The sequence below is a fragment of the Lithobates pipiens genome, unplaced genomic scaffold (genome assembly GCF_037356315.1).
Source record: "Lithobates pipiens isolate NorthernLeopardFrog02 unplaced genomic scaffold, aLitPip1_a1.2 Scaffold_3, whole genome shotgun sequence".
Classification (NCBI taxonomy): domain Eukaryota; kingdom Metazoa; phylum Chordata; class Amphibia; order Anura; family Ranidae; genus Lithobates; species Lithobates pipiens.
This window is the reverse complement of record NW_027507790.1, coordinates 90,537,304-90,549,355: the sequence shown is the minus strand read 5'-3', so window position 1 is coordinate 90,549,355 and position 12,052 is coordinate 90,537,304. Positions and strand designations below refer to the sequence as shown.

Below are 12,052 nucleotides of genomic sequence, written 5' to 3'. Positions count from 1 at the left end.
CGCCGGACCAAGTCTGCCGGAAAGTCTGATCATGTGTACGCGGCATAACTCCATAGCTTTTATCCTTGGTGAGGCCCAGCATCAGGAAAAATTAACGTATAAAATTTCCATGTACTGTGAAGCAAAATAATAGTGTTATAAAACCCTCTCCATTTAACTTGTGCATAAAGTATGGTTATAGTGGCTTGCAAGGGCCCTTTGAGCTCCAGTGTAGCAGGCTGCCTGCTGGGACCACTTTCCTACTTGCTAGTGCTCTGCCCATCAACGTAAATAGGCAGCTCATTACTCAGAAGCAGTCAAGATGCACTTTGTGGGCAAGGCGCAAAGCATGATTGAACATGTAACCCTATTTAACGCAAAAGTGCTTTGGTGGAGCTACGTGCTAAAATGAAATGTTTAATACTACTTCATTGACTGAAATCCTTTCCAGGAGCACTGTGATAAACCTTTTGGTGTATGTATAGGCAAGGCTGCAGCAGATTTATAGAAAGGAGTGTTCATTAACCGGTTCCCGACCAGTGCACAGCGATGTACGTCAGCAGAATGGCACGGGCAGGCATATTGGGGTACAGGTACGTCCAATCTTCAATGCCGCCCTGCCATCACGAGTGCGCCGCCGCCGGTGGGCTCGCGTGCCGGTTGGGACCCCCGTGAGTCCGGTCGCGGGTCCCGCGGATTTGTTCGCCACGGGCATACCCGCGATCGTCTCACGGGACGGCTGAATGGAGGAAATGCAGTGTAAACGGAATTTCTCCATTCTGCCTAGCAACTAGTGACGCTGATCTCTGCTTCATGTGATTGGAGCAGAGATCAGTGTTCACTAAATGAAAGCCCAACCCCCCCACAATTAGTAACACACCCCTAGGAACACTTAACCCCTACACTGCCACCCACTGGTTAACCCCTTCACTGCCAGTGTAATTTACACAGGAATCACTGCATTTATATAGCAGTGATTACTGTATAAATGACAATGGTCCCAAAAATGTGTCAAAAATGTACGATGTGTCTGCCACAATGTCGCAGTCACAATAAAAATTGCTGATCGCCGCCATTACTAGTAAAAAAAATAATAATAAAAAATGATTAATAAAAATGCCATAAAACTTTCCCTACTTTGTAAACGCTATAACTTTTGCGCAAACCAATCAATAATCGCTTATTGCGATTTTTGTTACCAAAAATATGTAGAAGAATAAGTATCGGCCTAAACTGAGGGAAAAAAACGTTTTTTTATATCTTTTTGGGGGATATTTATTATAACAAAAAGTAAAAAATAATGCGTTTTTTCAAAATTGTCGCTCTATTTTTGTTTATAGCGCAAAAAATAAAAACCGCAGGGGTGATCAAATACCACCAAAAGAAAGCTCTATTTGTGGGAAAAAAGGACGTCAATTTTGTTTGGGAGCCACGTCGACACAACCGCGCAATTGTCAGTTAAAGCGACGCAAAAAATTGGTCTGGTCTTTGACCAACAAAATGGTCCGATCTGTAAGTGGTTAAAGGCAACATATAATAATAGAATACATTTTCAATACAATTTTGATCGCTGCAGTAATTTTTTACAATGTTTTAAGTTCTTGCAAGCTCTTTTTTTTATTTTTGTTTTATTAAATGAAGAAACTTGCAGATTAGCCAATAGAGCATGGGTAGATTATCTACAACATTGGCTCAACCTAACTGCATAACTAGTGAGAGAAGGTATCAGACCCACAGTACTCTATGAATTGGCTGACTCATAGGAGTTGATTTACCAACAGCAAAAAGACTTGTAACATTGCAAGGAAATTCGCTCCAGAGCCTAGTGAATGTGTTAAAGTTTAACTTTGTAAAGAATAACCAATCAGACGCAAGGAAAATAAAAAGGAACAGTATTTTTGTTTTGCACATGATTGGATAAGGGGAGTCAGCAGAGCTTTATCTCATTCACTAAGCTCTAGTGCAAATTATTTAGCAAAGGGAACACCCTATTTGCCTTTGGTAAAACAACCTCACAGACTTGTGCAGTCTGTAGAAGCAATAAAGGACAACCAATGTGTAGTACAGTAAATGGGCGGTGCACACAGCTATCTTTGATGACGTGGCGGCAGCGCAGGAGGTATGCGTGTTCCCCGGTGGGCAGATGGCTGGCCGAGGTATGCACAGTTTGCTCTGGGGGGTTGGAGTGTTGGTTTGGTATTGAGGCCGTGCATGCATGACAGGGGTGGCTGTGGATTCCATCAGCACCCAGCGGACACCCTTGGATGACAGTGTGGTGGCACATGTGTGGCATCACCTATTGCAATGGCTGTATGCCTAACACACCATTCTAATGTATTAACACACACAGGTGTATCCATTTAGATAGAACCCCACACAGATAATCACCCCCCTCCCCCTTATAGATCTGGTTGATCTATTAGGCTTAGAAGCTACACAATCTTGCTCACACCAGGGAAGGAAGGGGGGCACACTGAGCGGCTCATTCTTCCTTATTTTACCAGCCGATCCACCACTCCAGGAACACTTAGCAAGCTTGGACTTTTGTGTTGATCTGATATACCAAATAACAGCGGCATTATCTCATCACCCTTTTTCCCTCCCTACATACATATGTTGATCTCAGGCTTTGGGTGGAGCTCATAGGAGGGGGGCTGTGTATCAAGTACCTTTGAATACATTAAGGGTAATATATATTTTATCATATGTACTCTGGATAACCCGCCTTTTCTTTTCTCACATTCGGGAGTGGGGGGGGTATTTGGAAATAATAAGGGCTTCTTGCATTATAGGACAGTGATGGCGAACCTTGACACCCCAGATGTTTTGGAACTACATTTCCCATGATGCTCATCTATACTGCAGAGTGCATGAGCATCATGGGAAATGTAGTTGCAAAACATCTGGGGTGCCAAGGTTCTCCATCACTGTTATAGGACTATTGGAAATGTCCCTAAAAAAAAAAATTTTGCCCCCCCCCACCCCCTTTACTCCATACTCACATCCACCCATTAGTTTAGCCTTAATATCATCATGCAAAATTTGTTGTTGTAGATAATCTATCCCAAACGCACAAGTTGGAGGTCTAAGATTGGATGACCCATGGATGAGTCTCTGGTTTGGACTACTCCAGCAATCAATGGTGTTGGTAATAAGATAATATAATGTTTGACTGTTTTACTGTTTTACTGTGTCCGCTGATCTCTATATCCACTGAGGTATGTGGAGTGCCTACCTTTTAAGACTTTACACTTTTAATGATAATAATAAAACGGTTAATTGTATAGGTTTTATTTTAGAGCTTGACTGTAACTTGCTTTGCTGAAGAAGCAGGCAGCGACTCGTGATACAGCTAGTCGCAGCAAGCTATTCATCTGATTCCCACATGGTTGATAATTCAATTTCGTACTGTGTAGAAAAATATTACTTATATATGGAGTTATAAGTTATGTCTTTGTCTTGAATATATGTTCTAATGTTTTTAAACTTCTTACAATACATTTTTGATAACTGTTTACTTATGTGGTACTGTTAAAGTCCTCAATACTAGTTTATGCGTGTATATGTAAGAAGCAGATATGGCTGTTCTCCTGTACATGCAGTATGCAATTACAAACTATACATTGAAACAAGTTATTTTGTAAGGCTGGGTTCACACAGGCCTGGCTGTGGTTTGCAGCCCGGTGCCCTGTGCGTTTGTGTTTACCGGTTCAGGTGCAAATTTTCCCTGAATTCGCACCTCAGCCGGTCCCAAAAATGCACAGGACAGTTTTCACATTCGCACCGCAGCTGCCCCAAAAGCCGGTCACACTCATATATGTGAACCCAGCCTCAATGATTAGCACCCACAGATTATTATTTATATCATGCTGAACGCTTTTACAAGGATATCTTAAAACACCTTCCTTTAAACACAATGACCTACATTTTCGCAGTCAGAAAAAGACGTAACAGACAAGTATATGGATTCAGCTAGGCATACAAGCAGTAGAGTGATGAAAATGAAAAGCCCTGAGCTGGCCTGGCTTGAGCTTACCCTTTAAAACTGTAATAATTTTTTTTTTACTTTCCTGAATTGCATACTGTGTTTTCAGCTTGTTCCCGGAACTGTAGTTCAGAATTTTACCATTTTGTATGCAGAATATGTAGAGTTGTAGATGAGCATTGTAGTGCAAATGAATGAATAATAAAAGGTAAAATATAATTATAGGAGTGGCAGAGCATTATCACTATGGAAATTGTATCTTGTGTACAACTATACACCATACTGACGACAGAACAGATGTCCAACTCAAGCATTCCTGAATCTTATTTTTAAATTCTACAATTCCTCTTTTGCCTTGCAAATTGCCATACGTTGATGATTGCGTGTGAATAGAGGCTCTGATTGGTATCCGAATCCAAAAACTCATTTCTCCGATTGTCTCTCATCATTCACAAATTATGCACATGGGAATCAGATGCACAGCTTTTACTGTGTATGAGCAATGCCACTTTTTAACAGAACACCAGAGCAGAAATGGGTTTAAAGGATTAGACCATTCCTCTGTAAAAGGATGTGGGTGAAATGTTTCGGTTTGCTGTACAAGTTATACACTTACAGGTCCATTGAAAAAATTAACTTAGCCCTGGTTTCCATAGCAATAATCACAATCCACACTTACAGAGAACGCCTTTTAGTCAGAATTAATTATGTTTCTAATTACTAATCTGTCATATAAAAGACAAATCACAGTAATACATTTTATGCACATGTTAAGATTAGTTTTCAAAGTTATTTACTTACCATATGATTGTTGGTCTGGCTGAGTAGTATTCTCCCCTTGACCTTGAAAACATCAATTAACAGTAATGTTAAAATAAGTAATAGCTCTAAAGCATTATCTAATCTATATACGAAAAAAATGTCCTATAATTTATTTTAATACCCCCAAACAAAGGGAAAGCTTGTTTAATACTAGCACATTATGTGAAATATACCTTAGAACGAAGCCCTTCCAGTGGGGAGCTGACAGAGCTTCCATTTTCACCCATTTTTCCTTCTGGGTTAGCAGACTCCGGCTGTGTGAGTGGCAAGAGCTGCGATGACATCACTCCTGTGCTTGAGTACGGGAGCTGCTGTTTACAGCACCGGACTCTGTAGAATGTTACCGACTGCATGTACGGAAAATATCTCCTAAACGGTGCACATTTAGGAGATATTTACCAATAGGTAAGCCTTATTGTACAGCAATAATAGGTTGGCTTATTTACCTATATTTAAAGTCATGTATGGGTGTTTACTCCCACTTTAAGCCTGGTACACATGTAACGTTGTTCTAGTTAACCCATAGGGCTGAACGAGAAGACTGACAGATTGTCATACTCACATGCGATTTAAGTATGGCCCCCCGCCATGTCTTTGTGTTCTGACAGGGGCGATCCCCCCCTCCCTCCACCAAAACACACTGATATGCGCATTTACAGCCAATGCCACAAAATCTAGTCATTAGACCAGCTAATGTCAAACAGCCAGCTGTACACACTGACTGAATATGAGCCGGAATTTGATTAACTGACCAATACTGGCCGATATTCAGCCTGTGTATACCCAGCCCTTGACTAGAGTCAGTGAATATACTTCAAAGAGGAGCTCTGGCAAAGTACTGTGGTTTGCTCATGCAAATACATTTAACTGAAACTACTTTTTTTCTAATGCACATTATTGAAACAGTGTATGATTAGTGGGCTATGTTTTTCATCTTCCCTTTCTCAGCAGCTCAGGAAGGCCATTCCTGATGAGACAGAGATAGCTGGGCAAGTGACCTACAGCCAGGTGAGAGGCCCTCCACTGTCATAACTAGTGAGTAGGCAGTGGGGCAAGAGCCCAATAGCACACAGTTTATCCAGAAGACCCATTTTCTGTGGGAAGCATCTCTGTGATTGCTAGCAAAGTACTCGAGTTCCATAGGGCTGGTGCCTCATCCCTATGCCTTGAACCCCTTCAGCAGTTCGTCTACGTTACCAGAACTACCCTGGACTTCAATGAGAGTAATACTGCCTATCAGGATAAAAGATTGTTACAAAAAAATGTTTAATTATAAATTCTTTGGTATAAATAATATAGTGGGAGAAGGCGGGAGGAGGAGCCTGTAAATGTTTTTCACTTTAAAATAGTAGATTTATTCAATTGTAATTTTGCACAGCAACAGCCACTGTATTGGATTGTTGCCACCTTTTCAAGAGTCAGGGTTTCTGGTCATATATCTTCAGTTTTCTCGGTAGACGTGTGTGAATTTCTTTCTAAAGTGTTTGTTCAAAGATCCCTGTCAACCTTTGCAGTCATTCAGCTCCCCTCTTTTCCAACCTAATGATTTTTCATGTTAACTGTCACAGTTTTAGCAAGAAGGGGATGTTTATTAAGCTTAGAGCTGAACAGATTACATTTATGATAGTTTATGCAGGCCTGAGCTGCTAACACTCGGACAGTTATTTTTATTTTTATTGGTTGAACTAGATGGACTTTTTTCAGCCAGACTAACTATGTAAGCTTTTGTTGGTTATAAACTTTTTGTTGTTTTATTAATATTATATTGGGTAACCCATTTAATAATTAACCATGGCCATTTCAAACCCCAAAAATGTTTTTAGAGGGAGGGTCTTATAGAGAATTATTGTTTTGCTAAGCATTGGTAAAACAAATCACAGTACTTTCCTCACCTCGTCCCTGGGCACGAGGGTAGCGTTTCTGCTCTGAAGCGGTTGTCTCTGATGTTGTAGAGTCACTTGCAGGGTTCTGGGTTTTAGTTTTGCTCACTGGCATTGGCGGCGGAAGTTCATGTTTTGGAAAGCCTTTGAAGAACCACGCCCCAGATCTTTTCCATACCTGCAAGCAGAAAGGTAAGGTTAGGATTGTTTAGATTTAACTGGATAGGTTACTGAACATTATGCAATGTGATCAATTTCATAGCAATTTCCCAAATATACTGAAATCTTATTTTAGATGTTGAACTGTCTTGTTAATTGTCCATTGGTATTCATTGTCAACAAACTAGGCATTAATAGGAATTAAGATGCTTAGCCTTTATCATGGTAGCAATCTGTCCGTAAACCGTGTGAAAAACAGAAACAACAACAGATGCTCATAAATTTAACCACACATCATGAGCAACACACAATAAAGGGTAATATAGCATATATCCAGTTATGTATATATCCCACTGTTGATGCAAATTTTAAATATATTTGAAAGTGTATGCAACTGGGATTCCTGTTTTTAAAATTAAAATAATACAAATTTACATTTCATCTGCGTGTTCCTTGTCAGTATATTTCTGTGCACACCTGTAGGTGCTTTCAGTTCAAAAACTGGGGGATGAATGGACAGACTAGCATGATCAGCGCACTCATAGTCCATTGAGAACCATAAGCCGTCTACTGCAGTGGAAGACAGGACTTGTAGTTTATTCATTCACAGATTGCTGTGAATAAATGACACGGCTGTGCAGGCAGAGCACTGCTTAAGCATGCTGATTTTAAAAGCGACAGCAGCTTCAGGGAAGAGGATCCACACCTGCTGTCACAGTGGAAAGGAGTCAGGGGAAGAGGGGGGGGGGGGGGTAGGAGCTTGAACATGCTACAACCTAAATAGAGGTTTAATATGTAACATGTTCCTAAAGGTGTACTTAGCCTTTAATGAATATACAGCTGCATTCATCTTTACCGTTTATTATCTGCCTGGAGTTCAGCATTGTAAATAGTAGAACTCAGAACCAACAAAGACCACTTTTTGTGTTTTTTACCATGTAAGCCATAACCAGAAATAGCAGAGAATGTTTGCTTTTTTTGCTTCAACATCAATAGATGGTTTAAATTTGTGCACACCAACAGATGACAACCCTTCATATACCACCTACCTCACGTTGCTCACTGCATATTTTGCACAGCCAAATGGAATGAGGCCTACTGTTGGTCTGTATGCCACACTTTGTGCAAACATTCTGTAAATATAAAAGGTATGATTCATTAAAAAAAAACACCTAACAATACATGCATAGACAATGTCGATAGAGAGGTTATAGATAAGTTTGTAACATTAAAACACTATGCTACATGATACAAAACATTATAGCAGTAAACAAATCATTTTCACATAGCAATAAATGTATGATACATTTTTGGAAATATTAAAAAGTCTATTTATTAAAGTCATGGTTACATTCAGATTTGTCCTGTAATGCTCAAGAGGTTTTGCTGCTCATCCATGTAGCTTCCTCAGCTCTAATGTGTATCAGGAGCATACCTTGACATTTATAGCCCCACAGATAACTTAGTCACCTTAATTGAGTGAGGAAAGGAATGCTGATAACCGACTTGTGTTTACATCATGATCAGCTGTGATTGGACACAGCTGATCACATGGTAAAGAGCCACTGTGATTGGTTCTTTACCCCAATATATGATCAGCTGTGTGGAAAGCACAGAAAGTGAGATTACAAGAGGACATCATATGACGGCCTCCCAGCAAAGTGCAACTGCATTGTAGCCATCATTCGGCTATAACCCAATCAGGAAATGGTTAAGCTGACTGAATTACCTGTGTGGCTACAAATGCATAGGTATGCTTCTGACACTCATTAGAGCCGATGAAGCTTCTTGTACAACATCTTCAACATTATAGAACAAGTCAAGTTGATTGCGAATAACTACTTCTAGGTAAAATATTCCTAATCATTTTCTCTTATAGGTTTTTACCAATTGAAAATAAACTGCTTTCTTTGAAAGTGAAGTTGCACTTTACAAGAAAATTTTTCCAGAACTTAGTGAGTGAGGTGAAGCGCTGCTGACTTCTATCATCCAATGATGTGAAAATAATAACATGCTATTTTTTTTTCTAGCATCCATTGGGATTTCTTTGCAAAGTGAAATTTTACCTCATTCTTCAAGCTCTGTGGAAACTTCCCTTGAAAAGCATACAGATTTTTTTTTTCCCTTTTGGAAAATAAACCCCTAAATGTCCGTATGGTCAGTTCAAACCAGGTGTCAAGACAAATCAAATGCATTAAATTGCCTAATATCATAAAATAACAGAACACATTGAATGCTGGAAAGGTCACAAGGAAAAGAAGGAGCCATAGTGGGGCCTGTTATGATTTTTCTGTTACCTGAGGAGATTTTCTCTTCACTTGCAGTCCAGGTTATAGAGGGGGACTCTTCCCAACAGAGTGACAAAGCACAAAAAACATGACAACATTTCTAACATTTTCCACTCTACACTGAACTAAATAAAATGTTTGTCCTGTAGTTTCATTTAATTTACTGACTACTGACCATATGTTAAATAAAATCGTATAAAGTTTTATTGGAAATGGTAATGTTGGAAAATGAAATCATCATAATAGCAGGATCATGGAATTAAGAGACATAAAATTAACCTTTTTGCAGTCTTCACAAACAACACACTTTGATCCTGGCAATCCTAGAGTCTCCCCACACAGAATGCACCGATTTACACCATCCCCAGTCACTCCCTTCCTCATGTCTTCTAACCGGTCCACCAAGCGCCTATGTAAAAAAAAAAAAAAAAAGAGGTTAAATGATTTGAACAGATTTGTGAATAAAGGCACCCCTAAAAATGTTGTGACATATTTACGTTAAATGCTTTTGGGGATACTTTTAAGCTTTCATTGTCCCTGGTCATAGCCTGGTGTCCATTTGCAGTAAGAGCAGGTTATCTGTCCCGTACTTCCCAGTATTCTTTGCATTTATTGCATATCATAACTGCATTTTGTTTAGTAAATTCAAGAAAAAAAATGAAATTTATCTATAATTAGGACTAATAAAATATCCACAACTGGTAGGATAGTAATGTTTTTATGGTGACAAACACATATACACCTTAGGGGAGGTATACACAGAACAATATTATGAACAGGTCCACAACAATCTGTTAAAGACAAATGAGAATTGTGAAATTCAACGTTTTAGCAAGAGCTCTAAATGTTTCTTTCCCGCACAGTTGTTTAAAGCGACCATCTCATGTTCTTAAAAAAATAAAGCTGAAAGTTCTTTGCAAAAGAAGAGTAAAATCATCCTCTGGCAACCTGTGCCAGATTATTTTGCCATCAATGTTTTAACAGCTGTGTGATTGTGTTGATGTGGGACACAGGCACTGACATAGACACAATTCATAATAATATATTACTTTGTTTATGCTTTAAGAAGCAGTGTACTTGTTTGCCACTCTCGGTTTTCCTATTGTTGTGCAGTTTTTGTATCTAACTCCTTAGTGCCGACCGTATGCACATATGCGGCCTCGGCTTTAAGGGGTTATACCGGGGCGATGCCTGTAGCTGCAGGCATCACCCCGGTACCATTTTTTTTAGAGCGGGCGGTCGGCTCTTTAGGGATAACAATCAATGTGGCTAAAAGCATCCCCCCTCCTGCTGCCTTCTGCCGATCTATGCAGTGGAACTTTTTGTCTTGTACTGCAAAGTGTTCTTTGATTCGTCGGGCTTGACATTTAGCATCTTTTAATGCTTGTACAGATCTATAGTGATATTTTAGACTGACATATTGATATATGCTTTGTGCTCATTAGTTGTTTTTACAGGCAGCCAATTTGTACAATAACTAAAGATACTGTATGTACATCAGACACTGGCCATGACACAATATATGATATATGAAAGCAATACACAAAGCCCATGTTTAATTCCATCTGTATTCTCCGCTGCTTTTTTAGATATAGGTCACCATGCAAGTGGAGCGTATGAAGCATCCATGAATCTGGGATTCCTAATTTCATCTCCTGAGGCCTGCCTTTTGAGTGACTAAATTATGTAGTCATGGTTGTTCTATTTTTACTGATGGTGGCCTCTGTGTTCAGCTTCAGCATCAAGACTGATGTCAAAATAAAGACAAATGTGTCCAAGTTTTTGTTTCATTGCTCAAAGAGATCGTGTACATACTTGGAAAAAGGTGTTATTATTGTTTGTCCGTATTTTATGTGCTATATCATACAAATCCCTGCGCTGGGGCTGCAGTTAGCCTTAAGAATAGTAGGCATGTGTCTAAAAGTAGCAGAGCTTAAAAGGAAATCACCCCAGCCACTCCGCTACAAGTCTCCCACCAATGTTCCACTAACTGATGGGGCAGGCTCCAGAACAACATCTGCCTAAGGGTAGCAGAGCTAAAGAGGTGCCTTTTACTATATAGTTATGGATCACACATTTTTCCCATCATAAGCTACAGTTATCTCACATAATTCCGTTTGCACAATATGACATCTGTAATCCATACAAAGACTAAGGCCAGGTTAACACTGGTATGGCAAACACTCTGACTTTGAAAATACTCCCTGCACTACTTTGGCCTAACTTTGATCCTACTTCAGCCCCTTTGAATATCACTGAAGTTGGATCAAAGTCAGACTACAACTTGTGCTATGATGATCTTGAAGGGGAACTCCTTGCCAAATAAAAAACAAAACAAAAAAACGACATGGGTTCCCTTCCAAGAGCATACCAGGCCCATCTGATGGGGTTGTGCTGATAATAAATGTGCTGGTCATCAGTACAGACCCCTCCCTCCCCGACAGGGAGAGCCTCCGATGGGCTCTCCCTGTCAACACGAACCCAGCACTTCCTGGTTCACGCGATGATCAGCTGTGATTGGTCACAGCTGATCACATGGTAGGGAGTCTCTGTCAGAGGCTTCTTTTCATGATCGGAGATGCGGCGTGTCAGACTGACACGCCACACTCACCATCGCTGCGTGCCCTCTGCGGATGCGTGCCAGCATGTTATCCGGCTGGATGTCATATGATGCCCAGACAGGGCAACTGAACCACTTCCCGGTCGTCAATCTGCTATAGGCTGGGCGGTAAGTGGTGCATTTTTTGCAATATGGCACTGTGTAGCTTTAACTGACAATTGTGTGGTCATTTGATATTGTACATAAACAAATTTTATGTCCTTTTTTTCCCACAAATAGAGCTTTTTTTTGGTGGTAATTGATCACCTCTGCAGTTTTTATTTTTTGTGCTATAAACAAAAAAAGAGCTGCAATTTTGAAAAAATATATATTTTTTACT

General features: G+C 39.9%; 1 protein-coding gene across 1 annotated transcript in view; it reads right to left on the bottom strand.

The window, feature by feature from the left end:
* The window catches only part of RPH3A (rabphilin 3A), a 396,706-nt gene that overhangs the window by 140,795 nt on the left and 243,859 nt on the right, over positions 1 to 12,052 (bottom strand). Inside the window, exons 4-7 of the mRNA XM_077462038.1 lie at positions 9,393 to 9,522; positions 7,875 to 7,958; positions 6,679 to 6,844; positions 4,766 to 4,807 (exon numbers count right to left, since the gene is read on the bottom strand). Coding sequence (XP_077318164.1) covers positions 4,766 to 4,807; positions 6,679 to 6,844; positions 7,875 to 7,958; positions 9,393 to 9,522 — 422 coding nt within the window. The remainder of the gene's footprint in view (positions 1 to 4,765; positions 4,808 to 6,678; positions 6,845 to 7,874; positions 7,959 to 9,392; positions 9,523 to 12,052) is intronic.